This window comes from Phacochoerus africanus, chromosome 1 (assembly GCF_016906955.1).
Source record: "Phacochoerus africanus isolate WHEZ1 chromosome 1, ROS_Pafr_v1, whole genome shotgun sequence".
Taxonomy (NCBI): Eukaryota; Metazoa; Chordata; class Mammalia; order Artiodactyla; family Suidae; genus Phacochoerus; species Phacochoerus africanus.
This window is the reverse complement of record NC_062544.1, coordinates 213,329,559-213,357,466: the sequence shown is the minus strand read 5'-3', so window position 1 is coordinate 213,357,466 and position 27,908 is coordinate 213,329,559. Positions and strand designations below refer to the sequence as shown.

The 27,908-nt window shown below is 36.2% G+C and overlaps 1 protein-coding gene across 10 annotated transcripts in view; it reads right to left on the bottom strand.

Moving 5' to 3' along the window:
• The window catches only part of DLG1 (discs large MAGUK scaffold protein 1), a 257,730-nt gene that overhangs the window by 80,290 nt on the left and 149,532 nt on the right, over positions 1-27,908 (bottom strand). For all 10 annotated transcript variants that reach the window (XM_047789292.1, XM_047789308.1, XM_047789319.1 and 7 more), the window contains 3 exons: positions 17,492-17,612; positions 12,462-12,618; positions 23-125 (listed from right to left, as the gene is read on the bottom strand). In XM_047789292.1, coding sequence (XP_047645248.1) covers positions 23-125; positions 12,462-12,618; positions 17,492-17,612 — 381 coding nt within the window. The remainder of the gene's footprint in view (positions 1-22; positions 126-12,461; positions 12,619-17,491; positions 17,613-27,908) is intronic.

Here is a 27,908-nt window from a genome sequence, read left to right as displayed (position 1 = left end):
ATACACAGCAAGAATTTATTACCTTCAGGTCGGTATTGTGCAACAATTGTGACAGCCTGGCCAGCATTTTTTAAAGCAGCTGCTGCCTGCTCATGGCTGGCAGTTCTGAGGTCAACACTGTTTACCTGTAAATCAAACCAGATCTTAAATTTGAAAGAAAATCATCATGCTGATTAGAAAACACATAGCCTGTCTTTAGAATAGAGATATATTTTAAAAAATTACTTGCAATTATTTTATCACTAAAATATTTTCTTGCTATGATTTACTAAAAAGATATTGTACAGTTAAAAAAAAGATTACTATCAAAACTATTTTATTCACTAAAAATACTTTGTTTACTGTCAAGTGAACAAAACCAAAACATTTCCCTCTAGGTTTTCTAGAAGCCTATCGATCACTTGAGAAATCTGATAAACTGAAAATCAACAAGTGTCATCATTTTGCACACTTCATTTCACTAGTAACTCAAGCAAAAGGAAGGAAATTCATCTGGTTTGTAGCATCCTTTCAACTCCTGCCACATTTTCAAAATTACTCATCTCAGTTTCACTTCTCCTCCTTCCTTTCCCAAACTAAAGCTTACTTCTTTTGGAGTAATAGGAAAACAGTTACTTAAAAGTATTTAAAAAGCTCAGATTTCAAGGACACTGAAATACAGTAAATGTTATTAAAAGAGTAAGGAGACATTTTCTGAACTCAAGGATCTTCCTTGGGTGCAATAATCATGAGGTGATCAATCCCACTCCAGAAGAATAAACAACTTAATTCTTATTTCTGAAATGCTGCCAGTACCAACCACAGCGCAAGGTACACTATCTTTAGAGACTGAACCTTTTCCACTACAAGAAAAACCTACTAGGAAACTAATGTGAGCACTAGACCTGAAATGTAACAAACTTTAAATATTTAAGTTAGCTTTTCCCCTTAAGAAGTATCAAATAAAACATAGCAAACATTGGGTTGTCACTGAATATTTTTGGAAAGGAAAAAGAACTGTCAGGCAATTTTTATATGAAAGCTTGTTTCTTCAGCATCTAATCTAAAACGTGTTAAAGATTACATACCAATTTTGAGAAATCTGACTATAGCCTAGAAATTCTTGGGATCATAAAATTTACATAAAAGAATATTTTAAACAGGTAAAGACCTGATGTTTTATATTATCTATAAATATAGGATATTATTTAACTAAAATGTGCATATACCTCACAAATGAAGATCATAGTCCAAATGCCTTAATCTAAACATATGTAAAATAACATAGTTTTATTACAGAATGTATCTCTAGCTGAAGGCTATAAAAAATCAACACAATGTGTACATAAAGAAAAATCTCCCTAATCCTCAGGAGAACAAATTAGAGAAAAAATATAAAAGGTAGATAAACTTTCATAGTTTATTACAGAAAAGATCATAATTTTTAATGAATCATTCCTGAGCATCAAATCCTTTTGCTACAGAAAAGATCTGAAGACAACCTAGAGAGACTGAAAAGACAGTAATCTGTTAACAAGACTACAAATTAAAAATGTTCTTAAGTAACACCATTTTAAGGGAATACATAATAAAGGATATTTTAGAAGAACTCCTAGTGCTGAGAGACATACTATCTAAATAGACAGGGTAAGAAACAAAACAAAACACAACTAACACTTAGACCATGGAGATATAATTTCCATATAATGCATTTTTAATAATTCATTGTTTTAGTATATCAACAAGCATGTGCAACCATCACTATGCTCCAATTCTATTATTGTTATTTTTTTAATAGTTACTTCCCCAACACAATTTTTTTTTCTACTGTACAGCATGGTGACCCAGTTACACATACATGTACACATTCTATTTTCACACATTTATCATGCTCCATCATAAGTGACTAGACAGAGTTCCAAGTGCTACACAGCAGGATCTCATTGCTAATCCATTCCAAAGGCAATAGTTTGTATCTATTAACCCCAAGCTCCCCAACCACCCCACTCCCTCCCTCTCCCCCTTGGCAACCACAAGTCTATTGTCCAAGTCCATGATTTTCTTTTCTTTTCTGTGGAAAGGTTCATTTGTGCCTTATATTAGATTCCAGATATAAGTGATATCATATGGTATTTATCTCTCTCTTTCACTCAGTATGGGAGTCTCTAGTTCCATCCATGTTGCTGCGAATGGCATTATTTTGTTCTTTTTTATGGCTGAGTAGTATTCCACTGTGTATATAGACATCTTCCTAATCCAATTGTCTGTCAATGGACATTTGGGTTGTTTCCATGTCTTGGCTATTGTGAATAGAGCTGCAATGAACATGCGGGTCATGTGTCTTTTTTTAAGGAAAGTTTTGTCCAGATATGTGCCCAAGAGTGGGACTGCTGGGTCACATGGTAGTTCTAGGTATAGATTTCTAAGGTATCTCCATACTGATCTCCATAGTGGTTGTACCAGCTTACATTCCCACCAACAGTGCAGGAGAGTTCCCTTTTCTCCACATCCCCTCCAGCATTTTTTATTTATGGACTTATTAATGACGGCCATTCTGACTGGTGTGAGGTGGTATCTCATGGTAGTTTTTTGATTTACTATGCTCTAATTCTAAAACATTTTCATCAGCCTCCCTCAAACCCCACTACCATTAGTATTCATTCCCTTCTTCTCTCTCCCCTTAGTCCTTGGCAATCACCACTTTAAGGACTTGTCTATTCTGTACATTTTAAATAAATATAACATGTGATATTTGTGTTTAGCTTCTTTTACTTATTTTCATGGTTCATCCCTGTTTTAGCCTGTTCCAGTACTTCATTACTTATTATGGCTGAATAATACTCCATTATATGGATATTCCATACTTTGTTTATCCATTTTGTTAATTCTTTTTTTTTGGGTCTTTTTGCCTTTTCTAGGGCCACTCCCATGGCATATGGAGATTCCCAGGCTAGGGGTCTAATCAGAGCTGTAGCCGCCGGCCTACGTCAGAGCCACAGCAATGCGGGATCTGAGCCGCGTCTGCAACCTACACCACAGCTCATGGCAATGCTGGTTCCTTAACCCACTGATCAAGGCCAGGGATCAAACCTGAAACCTCATGGTTCCAGGTTGGATTCATTAACCACTGAGCCATGACGGGAACTCCTAAATTTACTCTTTTTGATACCACTTTAAATAGAATTGTTTTCTTAATTTCATTCTCAGGTTATTCAACGCTGGTATATGGAAACAAAACTGTACAGTGATCCACTGTCCTGCAAACTTGCTGAGCTTGTTTATTAGCTCTGATAGTTCTTTTGGCAGCTGCAAACAAGAGATGATCTTTCCTTCTTTCTTTTTTTCTTTTTCTTTCTTTTTTTTTTTTTTGTCTTTTTGCTATTTCTTTGGGCCGCTTCTGCAGCATATGGAGGTTCCCAGGCTAGGGGTTGAATCGGAGCTGTAGCCACCGGCCCACGCCAGAGCCATGGCAACGCAGGATCCGAGCCGCATCTGCAACCTACACCACAGCTCACGGCAACGCTGGATCCTTAACCCACTGAGCAAGGCCAGGGATCGAACCTGCAACCTCATGGTTCCTAGTTGGACTGGGAGTTTGGGGTTAGTAGATGCAAACTATTACATTTAGAATGGATAAACAACAAGGTCCTACTGTATAACACAGGGAACTACACTGAATCTTCTGGGATAGACCATGATGTAAAAGAATATGAAGAAAAGAATGTATATGTATGTATGACTGAGTCACTCTGTTGTACAGTAGAAATTGGCAAACTGTAAATCAATGATATTACAAAAAAAAAAAAAAAAAGGTGGCGTTCCTGTCGTGGCGCAGTGGTTAACGAATCCGACTAGGAACCATGAGGTTGCGGGTTCGGTCCCTGCCCTTGCTCAGTGGGTTAAGGATCCGGCGTTGCCATGAGCTGTGGTATAGGTTGCAGACGCGGCTCGGATCCTGCGTTGCTGTGGCTCTGGCGTAGGCCGGTGGCTACAGCTCCGATTCAACCCCTAGCCTGGGAACCTCCATATGCCGCAGGAGTGGCCCAAGAAATAGCAACAACAACAACAACAACAACAAAAGACAAAAAGACCAAAAAAAAAAAAAACAAAAAAAAAACAAGGAACCATTCATTGACTCTAAGTGGCTAAAAACAAAGAAAAAAAACCTTTTGCTCTTATATATATAATTCTTTGCCTTCCACACCTCTTGTGATACTGTTTTCATATAAATAATATCTTAATGCTTGGGAAGTTTTTTTGACATAATTTATTCAAATATTCTTTCTGCCCCTTTCTCACTCTCCCGTCATTCTGACGTCAGTTGGTACACTTAATGGTAACTCCACAGGTCTTTGAGGCTCTGTTAATTTTCCTTAATTCTGTTTTCTTTCTGTTTTCCAGCCTTGATAATCTTAATGGACATATCTTCAAGTTTGCTGATTCTTCTGCCATGTAAAATCTACTGTTGAGCTTGTCTAGATTATTTTTAAATTTCATTTATTGTACTTTTCAACACTAGAATTTGTTTTTGTCCTTTTTTTTATATAATAGAAAATCTCTTTGATATACTCTACTTGGCAAGATATTGTTCCTACACTTTCCTTTCAGTCTTTAGACATAGCTTCCTATAGTTCTTTGAACATATTTAAAATATCTGTTATAAAGCCTATGTCTAGTAAATCTAATGCTCGGCTTCCAAAGGGACTTTGTACTGACTGCTTTTACCCTCTGTGTATGGTTTTTTTTTTTTCTCTGCATGTCTCAGTTTTTTATAGAAAACCTAACATTTAAAACAATATAATGTAGCAGTTCTGGAAATCAGATCTATCCTTCTATTCAGGGCTCATTAACATTACTGTTTGTTACAGCCATTTGGTAACTTTTCTCAATTCTACAGTTTGTATTCTCTGTTTTATATGCCACTGAAGTCTCTGCCTGGTTAGCTCAATGGTCAGATAATGACTGGACAGAGTTAAATACCTAGACTCTTTGTTGACTGGCTGTGCGCATGTTGGCTAATGCTGCCAACATTCAGCTATACAACACTGCCTTAGTCTTCACTTCCTTCTTGCACAGAACCTCATGTTCAGCCAGAAGTGAGAATTTAGAACCTTTTCAGGTCTTTCCCGAGCAGGCATATAGTCTAGGACATGCATGTGTCCTCCTAGATACCAAGGAATAAGTCAGAGCTTTTCAAAGGCCCTATGGAGATTTCATTCTCTAGTTTTTCTTTTTAATTTTTTGATCAGTCTGTGGTTAGCCCCAACTGTTATCCAATGTCTCAGGGAGCCATAATGTGTCTGTAAATGTTTTGGCAATTACTCCAGAGGAAAAGGCTTTTGCCCTGGTGGAACTCTGAATCAGGTCAAATACAGAGAACCTGGAAAATATAGTGCTCCAAGAACTACCAGAGAGGGCAAATTATGACAGTTCTTTGGAAAAGATGCTCATTCACTGTAAATGTGGGCTATTATTCAAGGCAAATATGGATATGGAAAGCAAGGGATAGGATGTAGGCACATTAAATCTCCACAAAGCTCACTCTCATGGAGATTCAGCAATTATTCTTGAGTAAACCCTTCCTGAATTGCTTTGTCTTAGGTTATTTTCCTAGAGTTCTGAAGAAATTTATTTTAACAATTTTGGCCACTTTTCTTACTGCTTTTATGGAGGAGAAAATTTTTGTTGAAGTCTCTTGGGCCACTTTCCATGATATAAAGTTTTCAGTGAATAGCAACTGTATTTTTCACTATGCTTGGCATAATTGGAAATAATAGTAATTTAAAACTTCATTCATACCATATTGAAAAATACAGTGTTCAAGATTTGTTCTAAATCTTGATTTCAAAAGCTTCTTTCTCAAACAAAATTGAATATATCAAAGGGAATATTTTATAAAATATTACTATTTATATTTACTTATTATTTACTTCCTTGCTTCCTTTTTTTTTTTTTTTGGTCTTTTTTGCTATTTCTTGGGCCTCTCCCGCACAGCATATGGAGATTCCCAGGCTAGGGGTCGAATCGGAGCTGTAGCCACTGGCCTACGCCAGAGCCACAGCAACGCAGGATCCGAGCCGCATCTGCAACCTACACCACAGCTCATGGCAACGCCGGATCGTTAACCCACTGAGCAAGGGCAGGGACCGAAGCCGCAACCTCATGGTTCCTAGTTGGATTCGTTAACCACTGCACCACAACGGGAACTCCCCTTTCTTCCTAAATAACTTATTTACACTTTCCTCAGTAATGTGAGTTATCATTAAGAACATTAATAACAGGGATGTCTTTAGAAGAGGAGTTCACAGGGTTTGGTCCCAGGAACAGCAACATTAGTATCTTATGGAAACTTGTTAGAAATACAAATGATCAGATCCCATCCCAAGTCATAATGAATCAAAAACTCTGGAGATGGAATCCAGGAATTTTTTTTTTTTTTAAATAAGGCTTAAGGTGATCTTGATACAGGCTAAGGACTGAAAACAGATAAATGTTGGTAAAAAGGTACTTAAATAAGTATGCCAGGGCCAGGGATTGAACCACACCATAGCAGTGACCCAAGCCACAGCAGTGACACCAGATACCTAACCCACTGCACCACTAGGGAACTCCCAGGGTTTTTACCTTTTAGTTTTGAATATCTTTTCTCATGTTTTTTTTCTCATTCCTCTCTCAGAGTATTTCCTTGAGAAATTTAGTAACCATTAAAAAAACTTAAGATTACTGATGCATACTGACAAAGATAAGTCAGTATTTAATTTACAGTAACATCAGGGAAGCAATTGGCCTGGACTCTCTGGGACATTCAGTTTTAAAACTAAGCCTAAAGGAGTTTCCAGATATGGGGCTTTCAGTGCTAAAACTGGGAATGTTTTGAGTAATCCAGGTTGTGGTCAATCTAACATATTCTGTTAGTATGTCAGTGACCCATATAAAGTGTTTCCACCTGGACAATTTAAAAAACATCTATTTTTGTTTTGAGTTTTTCACACCTAAACCTAAGCTAACTGAAAATTTATTTTGACACAAGGTGTGAAGTGAGGCTCTAAGCTAATTTTATTTCACTAAATAACTAGCTAATTCACCCAACATTTCATTTTAAAACATCCATTTCTTACAACTAACTTCCCTTCTCATGCTGTAAATTATTTTAAAAGTTTAAATGGTTCAGTTGGAAGGATTTTCAACAACTATATACACCCATAAAACCACAACCCCAAACATACCTTTCCACCAACCAACACAGTAATCTCCTTTGTGCCTCTTTACAATAGTAAGTACAATCATTAGCAATCAGATTTTGACTTTTATCAATACAAATTAGTGTCGCTTGCTCATCATTATCTTATAACTGGAATGATATAGTGTGTATTTTTGTGGTGTGTTGTTTACTCAACATGATTTTTTTCATTGTCATCTATTTTGTTTTGATTCTTATTATGAGTAGGCTGTTATGAACATTCCTGATGTTGTTTTTGTAAAGATAAGATTTCTTTGGTAAAATCTGGGTGACAAGGTTAAAGTTATGTTTAATTTCTTTAAAACTTCCCCTAGGGAGTGATCAAGATGGTACAGAAAAGGAGGGCATGTTGCTAACTCTTCCCACAAATTCACTGGGGATACATCTATAAATGGAACAATCCTTACGGACACCTACTGAATGCTGGCAGAAGAATTCAAACACCCTAAAGGATAAGACAGATCTTGATGTAACTGGTAGGAAAAGGGGAAAAACTGAGAAAAAGAAAAGAAAGGAGAAGTAGAAGCAAATTGAGATCTACACCCCTGGGAAGGTGCTGAAATGTGAGGTTTACAGAACATACTCGGGGACAGAACTGCAACTGGTTGTGCAAAAGCACCCAAAAGGGGTTGGAGAACAGAGTACCATAACTATGAATGTTTGAGGAAGAAGCCTAGGTAGCCAGGGAGGCTTAGTGCCATTACTGAGTTGTATGTGAGGGGCGGAACATACACTGCAGCCCCCTTTCCCAAGCAACCCTCTGTGGGCCACAGGGTAGAATACCACCAGGGCTGGTCTGCTTGCCGGACCACTGTCCCACCCTTCCCACCTGAGTGAACTTGTGTGCCTCATTTCTGGCCTGCCTCTCTTCTGGGCAAGATTGTTCATCCCATTCTCTGGCCTACCCACTCCAGTCAGAGTGAGTCCCTATGCACCTGATCCCCACCCCACCCCACTTCTGGGTGGGACTGCTCACTCTGTCCTCTAGCTTGCCCATTCCTTCTGGAGCGAGCTTGCATGTCTCATCCCTGGCCCACCTCTCTTCCAGTGGGTTTGCTTGCCATGATCTCTGGCCTGCACAATCCCACTTCCCTTCTCAAAACGGGGAAGGAGAAAAATATGCTTCAAATGAAGGGACAAGATTAAAAACTCACAAAAACAACCAAGTGAAGATGATATAGGCAATCTACTTGAATATGAATTCAGAGTATTGATGGTAAAAATGATTCAAGATCTTGGAAAAAGAACGCAGGCAAAGATTGAGAAGTTACAAGAAATACTTTTAAAAGATCTAGAAGATTTAAAGAACAAGCAAAGATAAATAATACAGTAAATGAAATGAAAAATACCCTAGAAGGAATCAATAGTAGAATAAGTGAGGCAGAAGAATGAGTAAGTGAGCTGGAAGATAGAAGAGTAGAAATTACTGCTATGGAAGAGAATGAAGAAAAAAGAAAAGAAATGAGGACAGTCTAAGAGACCTCTGGGACAACATTAAACATACCAACATTCACATTCTAGGGGGCCCAGAAAGAAAGGTAAGAGAAAAGGGGTCTGAGAAAATCAGGAAGCACAGAAAATCTCTGATAGGAGAAATCCAAAGAGGAACATACCAAGACATATATCAAACTGACAAAAACTGAAGACAAAGAAAAAATACTAGAAGCAACAAGGAAAAAGCAGTAAATAATATGAGGGAAACGTGATAAGGTTATAAGCAGATTTTTCAGCAAAAACTCCACAGGCCAGAATCATGGCATGATATAAAGTGATAAAAGGGACAAACCTACGCTACAGCCATGGCAATGCAGGATCCAAGCTGTGTCTGCTACCAACACCACAGCTCAAGGTAATGCTGGATCCCAACCCACTGAGTGAAGCTAGGGATCCACATCCTCATGGATACTAGTTGGGTTTGTTTCTGCTGAGCCACAATGGGAACTCCTCTGTCAAACATTTAGGGAAGAGTTAACACCTATTCTATTGAAACTCTTCCAAAAAAACTGAAGAGGGAGGAACACTCCCAAGCTCAATTCTATGAGGCCACCATCACCCTGATATCAAAATCAGACAGATTTTCTGATTCCATGATGAAGTAGAATTTATCCCAGGGATGCAAGGATTCCTTAATATCTGCAAATCAATCAGTATGATACACCACACTAACAGTCTGAAGAATAAAAACCATATGATCATCTCAACAGATGCAGAAAAGCTTCTGACAAAATCCAACTCCCAACTCTCCAGAAAGTAGGCATGTGGGAACATAGCTGAACATAATAGAGACTATACATGGTCATAATAAAGACAAACTCACAGCTAATATCCTTCTCAATGATGAAAAGCTAAAAGCATTTCTAAGGTCAGGAATAAGATAAAGATGTCCCTGCTCATCACTTTTATTCAACATAGTTTTGGAAGTCTTAGTTATGGCAATCAGAGAAAAAGAAATAAAAGAAATCTAAATTGGAAAGGAAGAAGTAAATCTGCTACTGTTTGTAGATGACATGATACTATACACAGAAAATCCTAAAGACGGTACCAGAAAAATACTAGAGCTCATCAATGAATTCAGTAAAGTTGCAGGATACAAAATTAATACACAGAAATCTCTTGCATTCCTGTATGCTAACAACAAGAGATCAGAAAGAGAAAATAGGGAAACAATCCCAATTGCCATCGCATCAAAAAGAATAAAATACCTAGAAATAAACTTAATTCAAGAGGCAAAAGACCTGTACTCTGAAAGCTGTGAGACTCGAATGAAAGAAATCTAGGATGGCACAAACAGATGGAAAGACAGATCATGCTCTTGGACTGGAAGAATCAATACTGTTAACATGACTATACTATCCAAGGAAACCTACAGAGTCAACGCAATCCCTATCATATTATGAACGGCATTTTTCACAGAACTAGAAGAAAAAATTTTTTCAAATTTGTATGAAAACACAAAAGACCCGAATAGCCAAAACAAGCTTGAAAAAGCAGAATGGAACTGGAGGGAAGCAGGCTCCCTGACTTCAGAGTATACTACAAAGCTACATCAAAACACTGTGGTACTGGCACAAAAACAGAAATATAGATCAATGGAACAGAAAAGAAAGCTCAGAGATAAATGCACACATCTATGGTCAACTAACCTTTCATTAAGGAGGCAAGAATATACAACGGAAAAAAGGCAGTCTCTTCAGTTTTTGGTACTGGGAAAACTGGACAGCTACATGTAAAAAAAATGAAATTAGAACATTCTCTGACACCATACACAAAAATAAACTCAAAATGGATTAAAGACCTAAAGGTAAGTTTGGATACTATAAAACTCCTCGAGGGAAAACACAGGCAGAACACTCTCTGAAATAAATTGCAGCAATCTTTTTTGATCCGCCTCCTAGAGGAATGAAAATAAAAACAAACAAATGGGACCTAATTAACCTTAAATCTTCTGCATAGCAAAGGAAACATAAAAACAAAAACAAAGAAAACCTACAGAATGGAAGAATATCTTTACAAATAAAGCAACTGACAAGGGATTAATTTCCAAAATAAACAAACATGTCATGCAGCTCTGTATGGAAAAAACAACCCAATCAAAAAATGGGCAAAAAAGGGAGTTCCCGTTGTGGCTCTGTAGTTAATGAACCCAACTGTTATCCATGAGGATGTGTGTTTGATCCCTGGCCTTGCTCAGTGGGTTAAGGATCCAGTGTTGCCATGAACTGCGGTGTAGGTCACAGATGTGGCTCAGACCCTGCATTGCTGAGGGTGTGGTGTAGGCTGGTGGCTGCAGCTCCAATTCAACTGCTAGGCTGGGAACTTCACATGCTGCAGGTGAGAATTTCCTGTTGATAAATCATATTACCAAACTATAAAGAAAATTAGATGAAATTTAAAGGTTTTCTAAACCCTGAGGTAAAGAGATTCCTTCTAACCTAGAAATTAAAAGGCAATAATCCTAATTTTACATAAAAGCTAAAAGTTCCTGTTAACAAACTAAAATAAAAAAGAGAAAGCAATGTGGAAATTTAAATAAATGATATATAAAGAGCCTACTCAAAAAGATACTGTTCAATTGCTTTATGCTTTCTAGTATCTCCAGTGAGAAGCAGCTGTCATTTGTATTGTTCCTATATATGTAACATGTTTCTATGTTTGCTTTTAACATGTGCTATTTAAGCACAGCTTTCTAGCACTTTATGATGTATCAAGGTCTGGTTTGCTTTGTATGTATTCTGCTTTGGATTTGCTGAGCTTCATAGATCTGTGGGTTGATATCTTTCATCAGTTTTGGAAAGTTCTTTGTCATTATGTTTTCAAAGGTTCTGTCTCCTCTTTATTGTCTATTATTGATTATCTCCTCTTTATTTCCCATAGAGCTTGGATGCTCTGTCTGTTTTTTTTTCTTCCCAATTTCTCCCTACCCCCTTCCTTTATGCTGTAGTTTGGAAACTTTCTTTTACCTACATTCAAGTCCACTGATTCTTTTCTATTTTTTTTTTTTTTGGTCTTTTTAGGGCTGTGCCTGTGGCATACGTAAGTTCCCAGGCTAGGGGTCGAATCAGTGCTATAGCTGTCGGTGTACACAACAGCCGCAGCAATGCCAGATCTGAGCCACATCTGAGACCTACACCACAGCTCACGGCAATGCCAGATCCTTGACCCACTGAGCAAGGCCATAGATTGAACCCGAGTCCTCACGGACCCTAGGTTCCAGAGTAAAAATTATTATTACAAGTAAAGAGGGTCATTAGGTAATGATATAAATCTTCCAAGTCATCATAAAGGAATGCCGATTCTAAACTCAGATGCATCTAATGATGTTTCAAAGACATAAAGAAAAACATCGCTGCCAAGACAAACTGTTAAACTCACCAGATAAACTTAGAAAGTCTCTTTTAGTAATAGATAAGGCAGACAACTAACTGAAGTATAAAGAAGATATGAATCATGCAAGTAACAAGGTTAATAGACATTCAGAAAATTTTGCAATCAACAAATAGAGAATACACACTTTCTTCAAGAATATTTATAAAGACTGACCTCTTACAAGTCAAATTCCAAAAGAAAACCTATTATACAGAATATGTTCTCTGTCAACACTGTAATTCTGCAATTAAGTTGCAAAATGTTAGGAAGACAGTTAAAATACCTCCCATAACTTTAGGAAATAAAACCCCAAACTTTTAATCACTAATAGGTCACAGTTAAAATAATAAAAACATTATTATGATTAACATCCTACCGATATAATACGATCTCCTTTTCTGAGTTCTCCACTAAGATCAGCAGGTCCTCCAGCCAAAATAAAGGAAATAAATATTCCTTCTCCATCTTCACCTCCTACAATGTTGAAACCAAGTCCTGTCGAGCCACGATGAAGAATAACTTTTCTAGGTTCCCTAAAAATTAAAAAAAATTGAATACCTTAAAATTCTATCAATGAGAATTTCCTGTTGATAAATCATATTACCAAACTATAAAGAAAATTAGATGAAATTTAAAGGTTTTCTAAACCCTGAGGTAAAGAGATTCCTTCTAACCTAGAAATTAAAAGGCAATAATCCTAATTTTACAAAAAAGCTAAAAGTTCCTGTTAACAAACTAAAATAAAAAAGAGAAAGCAATGTGGAAATTTAAATAAATGATATATAAAGAGCCTACTCAAAAAAAAAAACCTTTAAAAAAAGTTGATATTGTGCACATTTTACTGCCTATGAAACAGTCACTGCCTTTATTTCTCACATGTTGTAAAAGGCAGATTATCCCTTTTACAGATTGTCTTAGAGGAGGTAGGCCCCTTCTCCAGTCCCAAGGGGATGAATCATGAATAACTGATAACAGTCACTGCAATCCTATTCCCCTTTGTTAAGAGGACCATATTCTGGTCTCTGAGAAATTAAGGAAAATTTTACTGTCACTTCTTATAGAAAGACAGACCCTAACAAGGACAAAGTATATTCTATCCCAATACAAAACACATCTGTTCTTCTTACCCCCAAGTTACCTCCACGCAAAAGAATGAACTATAAGCTCTCTTTACTGGTTTCGACGTATTACAATCAAGAGAATCTCAGCAACATTGTGGACCTAGGGTTGCTACATAAATGCTGGAACTGCCCCCTCTAGACTTCTTATATAAAATAATTAAATATCTTTATTTCTTACATTCTTCCATTTATCTCTATTTTTTAATCTAAGATAGATCTTTTTTGCACTGGCCCTCAAATTACAATTTCTGAAATTAGAATTCATCTTATCACTAATAATGTTTCACGTTTGCTGCCTGTTATGCATGTTATTTCCACCCTCCCAATTCTCCCTTACCCCCTAAAGGTTTCACTTACGGTGACTATTAGATTGGTTTTGAAATTTGTGAGTTTGTTTTATAAATAAGTCCTTTCATATGACTTTCTAAATTAGATTCCACATATAAGTGATAATCATATATGTCTGTCTGATTTACTTCACTCAGTATGATAATCTCTAGATCCACCCATACTGCTGCAAATGGCATTATTTCATTCTTTTTAATGGCTGAATAATATTTCACAGTACACATACAGGAGTTCCTGCTGTGAAATGAATCCAACTAGGAATGATAAGGTTGTGGATTTGATCCGTGGCCTTGCTCAGTGGGTTAAGGATCTGGCGTTGCAGATGTAGCTCAGATCTGGTGTTGCTGTGGCTGTGGTGTAGGCAGCTGTAGCTCTGATTCGACTCCTAGCCTGAGAACCTCCACATGCCATAGGTGCGGCCCTAAAAAAAACCCCAAAAACCAAAATAACCCAAAAAAACCCAGAAGTGGTATTTTCTAGTCATACACAGGTATTCATCTTAACCAGTTTTGTCGGTTCAGCTACAGGATTAAAAAAACTATATTTTCTGGTCAAAAACAGAAAAAATAATATATTGTCTAGAAAATATACATACAAACACATATATGAAGAAAAAAGAATAATAAACCCCAAAGTCAGGAAAGTTAAGTTGGTGGAGCAGTGTAGGAAAAGCAGAGAAGGATCAGGGGCACCAGAGAGGCTTCACTATTGGTGATGTCTTACTTCCTTATTAGATTGTGGCCTCATAGTGTAGGGTTCTTGTAACATGTTAAAATATATGTATGAATTATAATATTGCATTAGCAAATAATAATTTAAGAATACACTGTTCAAATCAAAGAGTATTTCCAGAAGAAAATAAATTCTAATTTTTCAGATAAAAACGTATGAGGAGGGAGTTCCCATCGTGGCTCAGTGGTTAACGAATCCAACTAGGAACCATGAAGTTGCAGGTTTGATCCCTGGCCTTGCTCAGTGGGTTAAGGATCTGGCATTGCTGTGAGCTGTGGTGTAGATTGCAGACGCGGCTCAGATCTGGTGATACTCTGGCTCTGATGTAGGCCAGCGGCTACAGCTCCGATTAGACCCCTAGCCTGGGAACCTCCATATGCCGTGGGAACAGCCTGAGAAATTGCAAAAAGAAAAAAAAAAAAAAGAGGAAATGCTCAACATCGTTAGCCATTAGGGAAATGCATAAAGATCACAATGAGATATGTCCCACCTACTATGATGGCCATCAAACAAAACAAAACAGAAAAAATGAGTGTTGATAAGGATTGGAGAAACTGGAATCCTTACACATTGACGGTGGGAAAGTAAAATGGTGTGGCTGCTACAGAAAACAGGAGGTTCCGTATGAACTTAAATATACTTATCATATGACCCAGAAATTCTGTTTCTAGGTATGTATCCAAAGGAAGTAAAAGCAGGTATGCAAGCAAATACATGCATGCCAAGGTTTATCACAGCATTATTCACCATACCCAAAACGTGGAAACAACTCAAGTGTCTTTCAACAGATGAGTGCATAAACAAAAGGTAGTATATACATATGATGGAATATTATTCAGCCATAAACAGGAATGAAGTTCTGATACATGATACACATGGCTCTTAAAAATATTACACTAAGTGAAAAAAGCCAGATACAGAAGGTTAAGTACCATAAGATTCCATTAAATGAACAATTTAGAATGGACAAATTCATACAGACAAAAGCAGATTAGAGGTTACCAGGCACTGGGAGAACAGGGAAATGTGGAGTTACATTTAATGGCCACAGAATTTTTCTGGGGGAATGACAAGGTTTTGGAAAAAGGTAGTATTGTTGGTTGTGAATGCTATTAATGCCACTGAATTGCAATTTGAAAATGATTACAATAGAAAATTTTATGTTATATATATTTTACCATATGTAAGAAAATTTATAATGTAATATAAAAAAATTTCTGAGTTGTACATTTTAAATGCATAAACTGTATGGTATATATAAATCATATCTCAATAAGGCTGTTAAAAATGAACTTTAGAATCATTAACTGTTTGTTGGGACTTCTTTTCTTTTTTTTAAATTGTTAATATGATATAATTCCTAAAAAATTTCTTAGGGCTAAATTGTAGAGAACTTCTAATGTGAAGTAAAGATTTTTGTACTTCATTATCTGGGCAAAGTAGTAAAATTATCAAAAGGGAGTGATAAAACACACACTATTTTAAGAAGACATATTCAGTAATCAACCATCTGATTTTCATAGAAAAATAAAACAGGTAGACCTGTTATGTAATACTATGAAGTCGAAGACAATATTCAATTCAAGAGATATGTATGAAAAAAAGATGGCAACAGCAATTAAGATGTAAATATAACATTTTTTATTTGAAAAACATGCATATTAAAGACTAGATAAGCCATGGGAGTTCCTGTTGTGGCACAGTGCTTAACGAATCTGATTAGGAACCATGAAATTGCAGGTTTGATCCCTGGCCTTGCTCAGTGGGTTAAGGATCCGGTGTTGCCATGAGCTGTGGTGTAGGTTGCAGACGCAGCTCGGATCCCTCATTGCTGTGGCTCTGGTGTAGGCCGGCAGCTATAGCTCTGACTAGACCCCTAGCCTGGGAACCTCCATGTGCCGCAGGAGCGGCCCTAGCAAAGGCAAAAAGACAAAGACTAGATAACCCATTAACTATTTTCTCTTTACTTCTATAAATAGGCACCACTATTAGAAAATAACAGCAATAAAACAGCCATGATAGATCAGTATACCAGCATAACCTAAAGACTAACATCCTTGAAAATTCATACCATAAACATATAATAACACTATTCTTTCTCATAATTTTCAAAGCACAATTACTGAGCACCTATTAAATTAAGTTCTCAGCACTGCTAACTCTTGAAGAAGAGAACCAACATCTCTATCTGATATTTAAGAGATTATTGTCTCTAGTCAGAAGTTGGACAACTAAAGAAGAATTACAACTGTAAAGGTTCAAAAATAACAATGCTAACAATAATGCATTTAATAAAAACATAAAATGAGATGAACTGGCATACATTTAACATTAAATGCTCAATTAATACTAAATACTCTTACAGAATTTACTTCTACAAAAGTTATAAAGTGTACAGTGATCTTATTACTATATTGAACAATGTGTAGAAGATTTAAAATTTTTTTTTTGTCTTTTGTCTTTTTTAGGGCCACACCCACGGCATATGGAGGTTTCCAGGCTAGGGGTCCAATTGGAGCTGTATCTGCCGGCCTGTACCAGAGCCACAGTATCACCAGATCTGAGCCTCGTCTGCGACCTACACCACAGCTCATAGCAATGCCGGATCCTTAACCCACTGAGCAAGGCCAGGGATCGAACCCGCAACCTCATGGTTCTTAGTCAGATTCGTTTCCACTACGCCATGACAGGAACTCCTAAAATATTTTTTCATTTATTTTTCCCTCACTTAGATAAGAGTTTCTTGGGAATATAAAGGCAATCTACAAATTTTATTGAGGTAATACTTTTAGATGAAAGTAAACTTTAGGTGTCAGAATATCAAGGATATATCAAATAAAGAAAATTCTGAATATGAATCAAGTAACTGTCAAAATATTTTATGGTATATATTAGAAAATGAATGTAAGAAAAGCTATCATTTTATATTGTTAATTTAGTTTTACCTAAGCTATTTTCTAAGGATAATTTACCAATCCTTTAAAAAAATAGCAACATTAAAAAAAAGAGCAGTGATTTATTTATAATACAAAATATTTTTACACTTCAGGTGCTTCAATGAAGGCCTACAATGAAAAAAATTAAGGTTTAGGTTCTGTTAAAATAAAATTACATAGTCCTGAAAACTGTGACTATCCTACCTGGCTGATTATAACTCTATTAATAGTTGGCTTTATGTAAGAGGGATGAATGTTCAGTTCCCCACCTTGTAATTTCATCATCTCCAAGCACTGCTTTCGAAACAGGAGAGTATCTGTTTGGTGATGCTGGTGGCTGGCCCAAGTAGGAAGGTGGGCTAACATGGTTATCAACAGGCTGAGAAGAAGCTTCAAAATAAAGTAAGTAAAAAACACTTGAAAAAGGAAACAAGACATTCAGTATCACATTTGTGAATTATCAATTTCAAAGTTAGTTAATGTATAATTCATATTTACTCATTTATATAAGAGGATTTGGTAAAGAAAATTTATTAGGTAAAAAAATTAGAGAAGCAGGTTCCCAAGTAAAAACTAGTTTAGAAATTCAGATCAGTTAAGCAAACTTATTCCATTTGGTTTCTTTTGAAAAAAACAGAACTAAAAGGAGTTTTACATTAATAGATTTGCACAATGAAGTCCAAGAAAGGTTACTTAAAAGACTATCAAAGAGAAGACTGAGTTAAATCAACCTTAAATAAGTATATTTTTCTAAGTTATTTTGCAGATTACTATTTTTAGAAAGTACATACAGCTGATCCTTGAACAACATGGGGGTTAGAAGCACCAACACCCCAAGCAGTTAAAAATCCACATATACTTTTATGGTTGGGCCTCTATATCCATGGTTCTGCATCCACAGATTCAGCTAACTGCAGATCTGTAGTATGTAGTGGAAAAAATCTGCATATAAATGGACCTGCATAGTTCAAACCCATGTTGTTCAATGAGCAACTATATACTCAAAATCTGATTTGAATAACAAAAACCAAAAGCTTAAAAATAGGTGCAAAAAGACTATGCTTGACAGTTTTAAAATAAACTGAGGGACTTCTATGTTCCAGTGTGGCATATAAGAAGCTTTGAGTCATTACTCTTTCCTAAAAACAATGAAAAAGCTGAACAGACTGAAAAATATTAACCACCCTTCTTAGATTGTTAAGAGAGGACACAGGGCAAAACACGCTCTCCAAATTAGAGACTGATAGATGAATACAGAGAATCACAACTTGCCAGAGCAGAAAACTTCTCTGGGAACTAATGTGGGGTAGAATAACCTGACAAACTGTTGGAGGCTCAGTGTGGATAGCTTTGAGAGTCAAAAACTCCAGGGGGACCCAGTCATCAGGGACTACAAACTTTTGTTAGTTTTACCTCCTGGGTATCTTCCAGGCTCTCACAGTGAATACTGGAGAAAAATCACCTCATACTCCAGGCAGGAGGAGGGGAAAAGGAACCATTCTGAAATAATAAGAGCATTTTGTTTTTCTAACAGAGCCTGCCCTCAGGATAAACTATTTAACCAGAGCCTCTCACCTCCTAGGGTTTTGTCAGAGCCCAACTGACCGGGGGAAGGAAAATAACCAACTCTAGCCCATTCTAGCCACCCTGTCCTAACAGAGAGGAAGAAGAGAGAATGCTGAGAAGCACTATAAAGTTTACATTTCAGAGGCACAAGCTCACTAAGAGACTGAGACTTCATCATGGGACTATATAACACCTCTCCCACCCTAACACCTTATCACCATATTACTAAAGGACTATTTACAGCAGTTCCTTTTACTCATACATCATGCCTGGCTATCAAAGAAAAACTGCAAAACATGCTAAAAGGCAAAAACACAGTTTGAAGAGACAGAGCAAGCATAAGAACCTGACATATATGACACTGATGTTGGACTTGTCTGACCAGGAATTTAAAACAATAATGATAAATATGCCAATGGCTCTAATGGATATGCAGATAGTAAGCAAGAACAGATGGGCAATATAAGATGAGAGATGGAAAGTCTAAGAAAGAAATGAAAAGAAATACTAGAGATCAAAAACACTGTAACAGAAATGAAGACTGTCTTTGATGGGCTTACTTAGCAGTCTAGACATGGCTGAGGAAAGAAGCTCTAGCTTGAAGATATCTCAATAGCAACTTCTCAATAGCATATCTCAATAGCAACTTGAGATATTGAAGATATCTCAATAGCAACTTCTAAAACTGAAAAGCAGAGAGAAAAAAATGACTAAGGGGAAAAAAAGAAACAGAACAGAGTACCCAAGTAACAGAACTACAAGAAGTGTAATATACGTATAATGGGAATACCAAAAGGAGGAAAGAAATAGAAGAAATATTTGAAATAAAAAAAAGAATTTCCCCCAGTTAACATCAGATACCAAACCATAGATTTAAGAAGCTCAGAGAACACTAAACAGGAAAATGCAAAGAAGTTACACCTAAGAAAACCTTTTCCAAATTAAGGGAAAAAAAAAGGGGGGGGGAGGAGGGAGAAAAGCCTTAGAATTAACCATGGGGGAAAAAAAAACCTCAATGAGGTAAGAATTACTTCTGACTTCTCCTCAGAAACCATCCAAATAAGACAATGGAATGTTAGTGTTAAGAGAAAAAAACCCACCTTACCCTGTGAAGTTATCCTTCAAAAGTGCAGAGGAAATAAAGACTCTTATGCAAACAAAAACTGAAAGAATTTATTGCTAGGAGACCTGCCTTTAGAAATGTTAGAAGTTCTCTAGAGAGTAGGAAAGTGTGTAAGTCAGAAACTCAGTTATATAGAAAAAAGTCAAGAGCATCAAAGAAGGAATAAGGTAGAAAAAAACTTATTTTTCCTATTCTTGATTAATCAAACAACATTTTGTTCAAAATAATAGCAATACTGTATTCAACTATGTTGTTCATGTGTGTGTGTGCTTATGTATAAGTGAAATGAATGTCAGCAATGATACAAGGGATGGGATGGCGGAATTAGGTATTTTTTGTTATTATAAGGAACTCACAAAGCTGTACTTTTACAAGAAAGTGGAATTAGGTTAGTTGTATGTGTATACTGCAAACTCTAGGGCAATCACTATAAAAAGTAAAAGAGAATGTAAGTAATACACTAAGAAAGGAGAATATATAGAATCATAAAAAAATGCTTAATTAAAACCATGAAAGGCAGGAAAATAATGGATGATAAATATAGGAACAAAGGACAAGTGAAAATAGATAGGAAAGAGCAGCAAATGTCATAGACATTAATCCAACTACATCAATAATCACATCAATGGTCTAAATGAACCAACTAGAAGACAGATATTGTCAGAGTGGATCAAAAAACTAGACCTAACTACATACTGTCTATAAGAAAGCCACTTTAATCATAGAGAAAAGACTTCGAAGTAAGGAAAATTATCAGGGTTAAAGAAAAGCATTATTTAATGATAAAGCGGTCAATTCTCCAAGAAGACATAACAATCCTTAACATCTATATATCTAACTATAGTGTGTCAAACTACATGAAGCCAAAATGGACAAGATGAAAAGGAGAAATAGATTTAATCCACACGTCTTTATCAGAAATGAGCATATGTAGCAGGCAGAAAATCAAGAAGGATACCGTTGAACTCAATAACATCACCTAATCGACCGTATATGATGAACACCTACAGACTACTTCATCCAGCAATAGCAGAACACGCCCATGTAACAGTCACCATATAAGACCATGTCCTGGGCTATAAAATACATTTAGTAATCAATAACAAAATGATAGTTAAAAAATCCCCAAATATGTGGAAATTAAATAACACACTCCTAAATAATACTTGAGTCAAGGAAGAAATCTCCAGAGAAATTAAAAAATGTTTTGAACTGAAGGAAAATAAAAACATAACTTATCAAGATTTGTGGGATGCAGCAAAAGCAGTGCTTACAGGGAAATTCATAATTCTGAATGCCTATATTAAAAAGGAAGAAAGATCTAAATTAAAATTTTAGCTTCCACTTTATAAAACTAGAAAAAGAATAAATTAAATTCAAAGAAAGCAGAAGCAAAAAACAAACAAAAAAACAAAAAACAGAGCAAAAATCAATGAAATTGAAAATGGGAAATCAACAGATAAAAATCAACAAGCCTCTAGCCAGGCTAACTAAGAAAAAAAAAGAGAAGACAGAAATGAAAGAGGGCACATCACTGCAGATTCCATGGACATAAAAAGAATAATAAAGAAATACTATGAACAACTCTATGGCCACAGATTTGATAACCTAGGTGAAATGGACCAATTCCTTTAAAGACACAATCAGCCAAAACTCACAAAAAAGAAACTATCTGAACAAGCCTATATATATTACGGAAATTGAATCAATAATTGATAACCTTCCAAAAGGAAAGCATCAGGCCCAGATGGGTTCAGTAGTAAGTTCTAACAAATATTTAAGAAGGAAATTCTCTAAAATACCAATTCTCTAAAATCTCTTCCAGCAGCAAGAAGCCAAGGTAATACTTCCTAACTCATTCTATGTGGCCAGCATTATCCCAACAAAACCAGACAGAGAAATCACAAAGAAAAATCCTATAGAACACTCTCTCTCATGAACACAGACGGAAAAATCCTCAAAAAAAATTAGCAAGTCAAATACAACAATGTATAAAAAGAATTATATACAACAAGCATTTGGGATTCATCCCACGGATGCAAGGCTAATTCAACATTCAGAAAACAGTATGACACATCACACCAACAGGCTAAAGAAAGGTCACATAATCATTTCAACAGATGCAGAAAAAGCATTTGATAAAATTCAATATCAATTTAAAATAAAAACTCTGTTAACTAGGAACAAGGGGGTGTCATCAATCTGATAAGGAATATCCTACACCTAATATGACACTTAAGAAGCTTGAAGCTTTACCACCAAAATAAGGAGCAACTAAGGGATGTCTTAGCTAATGCATTAAGGCAGGGGAAAAAAGATACACTGAGAAAGAAGCAATACTATTGTCTTTATATATGTCATGATCATCTATACAGAAAATCTGAAAGAACTGACAAAAAAAACTCATGGAACTAATAAATAGCAACGTTGCAAGATACAAGGTTAATACATAAAAACTGACCACTTTCCTATATACCAGCAATGAACAAGTGGAATTAAATTAAAACCACAATACCATTTACATTAGTACTCCCCAAAATGATACTTAAGTATATCATTTAGGTATATTTTTATCATTTAGGTATATTTTGGTATATATACTAGGTATAAATCTAACAAAACATATAAAAGATGTATGTGAGAAAAACTTTGAATATTTTGATGAAAGAGATCAAAGAAGAACTAAATAGATATTCGAAGAATATTTTGATGAAAGAGATCAAAGAAGAACTAAATAGATATTCGAAGTTCATGGATAGGAAGCCTCAATATTGTCAAGATACTTGTTCTTCCCAACTTGATCTACAATTCAACACAACCCTGATCAAAATACCATCAAGTTATTTGTGGATATTGTCAAAATGATTCTAAAGTTTACATGGAGAGGCAAAATACCTAGGATAGCCAACACAATATTGAAGCAGAACAAAGTTGGAGGGCTGATACTCCTTGCGTTCAAGATTTCCTAAAAAGTTACAGTAACCAAGACAGTGTGATATTGGCATAAGAAAAGAAAAGCAGATCAATGGAACATAACGGAAAACCCAGGAATAGACCCGTATATTGTCAACTGATCTTTGATAAAAGAGCACAAGCAATACAACAGAGCAGAGAGAGTCTTTTCAACAGATGTTGCTAGAACTGGACATCCATATGTGAAAAAAGAATCTAGATACAAACCTTATGTAAATTAACTCAAAATGGATCACAGATGTAGTAAAACCTCAAACTCTAAAGATCCTAGAAGATAACAGGAGAAAATCTAGATGACCTTTGGTTTGGCAATACTTTTTTAGATACATCACCAAAGGCATGATCCATGAAAAAAATTGGCAAGGTAGACTTTTATAAAATTAAACATTCTGGCTCTGTGGAAGACACTGTCTAGAGAATGAAAAGGCAAACCACAGACTGGAAGAAAATATCTGCAAAAAACAAATGTGATAAAGGACTGATAACCAAAATATACAAAGAACTCTGAAATTCAGCAAGACAATACACATTCCAATTTAAAAGTGTGCCCTAAGCTCTTGACATACACCTCACCAAAGAAGATACACAGATGGCAAACAAGCATATGAACAGATACCACACATCATACATCATCAAGAAAATGCTAATCAATACAACTATTAGAAAGGCCAAAATACAGAACACTGATAACACCAAATGCTTGTGAGGATGAAAAGCAACCGGAACTGTCTGTCATACATTGCTTGTGGGAATGAATAATGCTACTGTGGAAGACAGTTTGGTAGTTTCTTATAAACATGTTCTTACCATATGATCTAGCAATTGTTCTCCTTGGTTATTTATCCAAAGGAGTCAAAAACTTATGTCCACACTAAAACCTGCTCACATATGTTTATAGCTAATTGACAAAACTTACAAGAAAACAAGATGTTTTTCTACAGGTGAATGGACAAATAAACTGTGTTACATCCAGCATAAAAAGAGGATCTACCAAGCCATGAAAAGATATGGTGCAAACTTAGATGCATATGACCACAGAAAAGGAGTTAAGGTTTTTAAAGGCCACATATGATTCCAACCATACGACATTTTGGAAAAGGCAAAACTATGAAGGCTGTAAAAAGATCAATGGTTGCTTGAGGTTAGAGGGGAGCAAGGGATGAATAGGCATAGCATAGGATTTTTAGGGTAGTGATACTACTCTGTATAATACTCATAGTTTTATACAGCTGTCCAAACCTATGGTATGTATAACATCAAGAATGAACCCTAATGTATATACTATAGGTTTTGAGTAATAATGTGGCAACATAGGGTCATCAATTGTTACCAAATGTATCACTCTAGTAGGAGATACTGATAATAGGAAAGGCTATGCAGGTGGAACACTTCTTCTTCTTTTTTTTTTGTCTTTTGTCTTTTTAGGGCTGCACCATGGCATATGGAGGTTCCCAGGCTAAGGGTCTAATAGGAGCTACAGATGCTGGCCTACGCCGGAACCACAGCAACGCCAGATCCGAGGTGCATCTGAGACCTTACACTACAGCTCACAGCAACACTGGATCCTTAACCCACTGAGCGAGGCCAGGGATTGAACCTGCAACCTCAAGGTTCCTAGTTGGATTTGTTTCTGTTGTATCACGATGGGAACTCCAGGAACACTTCTGTACCTTTGCTTAATTTTCCTGTGAACCTAAAATTGCTCTAAAATATGAAGTCTCCTTTTAAAAAAAGGATATGCCCTAACACTAGCTCAGATGTGTCAACTCAATTTGTAATTATTCCTTTTAATGCACCCATAAATGGATGGAAATCTTGTAAAAAAATAAAAAATAAAAATTAAGCAAAAATTATTTATTGGTTCATTTCAGTAATAATAAACACCATAGGTAAGTTATAATTCTAGCAAGAGCTTAGAACAGAAAATTATAAAGCTATTCCTGACCCAGGTAAGCTGACCCAACACATGGTAATCCTGACCCAATACATTTCAACTGTAACTTCTGAAAGCATCAACATTTAAATTATTTACATTATTACTAAAACACGGAGGAAATAGTATTTAACTTTCTTGATGCATTAACTATGATAAAGTTACAAAGCATTTCAAAATCTAGCTGTAATATTATTCAACCATTGGTCTCTTCTTGCATTACATTATCAAATGCCTTCTATGCACAAGGCACTAAAATACACATTGGGAATACACAAATGCATGGATCATTATTTCAAAATACTAGAGTGGCCAGAGGGGTAACATATATGAGTGAAGTAACCTGAGTGAAAGACAACAGGTAATGATCGGGAACTATGGTGTACTAGAGAGAATGTATGCTCTATCAAAAGGAGACAGCATCTATACATCTCTCTCTCTGTACTCATATAGAAAGGACAAAGTCTGTAATGTTTCTTGATAGTTCAGGGTTTAGAAGTCTGGTATATTTTTGATTTTATAGATCTACAGTGTCCAATAGCAACTGTTTCTTGTCCAGTTCATATATAAGATGTTCTTTGCATTTGAGCCATAGGACTTTCTATCAGTGGCTCTAGAGTTCTAAAGTCCAAAGTCTTTCGTGGGTGAAATGCAAGATTATCTGTGTTTTTCAAGGGAAGTGGCATGTTGCTGTAAAGCAACAGACATTCATGTGAACTACTATAATCAGTGGCCTTTTAAACTTGAGTTTACTAATTACTGACTCAGATATCTTTGCTGCATTAAGTTTGGCTGAAACAAACAAAAAAACCCACAACTGGACAAATCAGAAAATTTATTTTTCCTCTACCATATCCAGACTGTGTCTTTATTCAATGGCCCTTTTCTGAAGGAGTCATTCTCACATGTAAGGCACAGTATTTCACATGACAGCGACTAAAAATTAATGTTCCTGTTAAAGAAATGACAGGCTACAGTATGATCAGATAAAACAATGCTATCTCCTATACCCAAAACCCTAAGTAAAAAGCTTCCTCAGAGAACTACAAAACAAGAGAGCCAAATTTATTGTCCTTAGGTATCAAGATTAATGACCCAAACTCTTCAAAGTTTTGGAGAGATACAAGAGGAAGAGCCTAAAGTAAAAGTAGGAGATCGGTGGCCAAATCAGAATTTTAACAAGGCCTTCGAGCTGAAGACAATATAAATTAAAAGTAAAAAGACATGTAATGCAAAAGCATGAGCATTTTATTTATTTATTTTTTAAATTTTTTGGTCTTTTTGCTACTTCTTTGGGCCGCTTCCGCGGTATATGGAGGTTCCCAGGCTAGGGGTCGAATCGGAGCTGTAGCCACCAGCCTACGCCAGAGCCACAGCAACGCGGGATCTGAGCCGTGTCTGCAACCTACACCACAGCTCATGGCAACACCGGATCGTTAACCCACTGAGCAAGTGCAGGGACCGAAGCCGCAACCTCATGGTTCCTAGTCGGATTCGTTAACCACTGCGCCACGATGGGAACTCCAGCATGAGCATTTTAATGTCATCAAAGAAACTATGTTCTCTGTAAGACTGAATGAACTTTTTTTTTCTCAGTAACCTACTTTTATTCCTAGTCTCATATTTTAGCTATTATCCATATTTTGATTACAACTGCAAGAATGTGACCTCATCTGAGCTTTATGGTCATAACTTAAACTATAATTCTGTGCTTTTCTCCAGTCATGTTTTGCTTCTTAGGGAGCAGGAATAGATACAGACAGTAGGTTGAAACAGGGCTGGGATTCTGGCAGTGAAGATGGAGAGAGTAATTAAGTAGAAGATATATGCAATGAAATGAATATTATGACAAATCATGGAGGCTAAGTTTAAAAAAAAAAACTAGGTTAGTAGAAATACAAGGGAACAACCAAGTGATGGTATCAAGTGACAAAGTCAAAATGAGTATGAACTGTCAGGAGTAAATAAACTGATGGATGTAGTCAGAGAATGGGATGATTCAAATCAAGATTCTGAAGGCAGTGAAGGTACTGACAATGTTAAAATCTAAATCATTATCTTGGAAGCAAGTATCTGAGTTAGAGTGGAAGGCAGGATAGTTAGAAAGAGATCAAGAAACAAAGAAGCCAGGTTGTTGAATAAATCAGTATGGATTTTGGCTAGACATCATTAAGGATGACAACACGAAAAATAGTATCAAGAAGGACAATGGGCCTGATTATTATTAAAAGATAATTCAGTTATACTTCAGTAATTAATGAATCTATGAGCAGATAAAGAAGACATTATTAGAGGACAGTATATACATTTCAAAATATAATTTGTATTTTGCTTATGATAATTAATGACTGTAACAAACTTTGACATTTTAAAATGGGAAACACTGCAACTTACAACATCACAAACATCTCTAAAATTCTACAATTTAGGAGTTCCTGCTGTGGCACAGTGGGTTAAGAATTTGATTGCAGTGGCTTGGGTTGCTGCAGAGGCACAGGTTCAACCCCTGGCCCAGCACAGTGGGTTAAGGATCTAGGGTTGCTGTAGCTACAGCATGGATTCAATCCCTGACCTGGGAACTTCCATATGCTGCAGGTGTAGATGAAAAAATATACAATTTAAATAAGGAAAACTTGGAAAAGTAGATTACAGAGCACATTTAAGATCTTTATTACACAAGGGTGCTTCTAATATCAACCCAACATACCAAATAAAACCTTCATTTTTCAATCAATACAAACACATTTAAAAACATTTATTTATTTATTTATTTGATTTTTAAGGCTGCACCTGTAGCATATGGAAGTTGCCAGTCTCGGGGGTGAATTGGAGCTGCAGCTGCCAGCCACAGCCACAGCAACACAGGATCCGAGCAGCATGTGCAACTTAACCACAGCTCACAGCAATGGTGCATCCTTAACCCACTGAGAGACCAGGGATTGAACCTGCATCCTCATGGATACTAGTCAGGTTTGTTACAGCTGAGCCACAAGAGGAACTCCAAAAAAAAAACTCTCATCTCTTCATCTCTACTTGTACATTAAAAAAAGAAAATCAAATAGGAAACTTAAAACTCCCTAAATACCTTCAT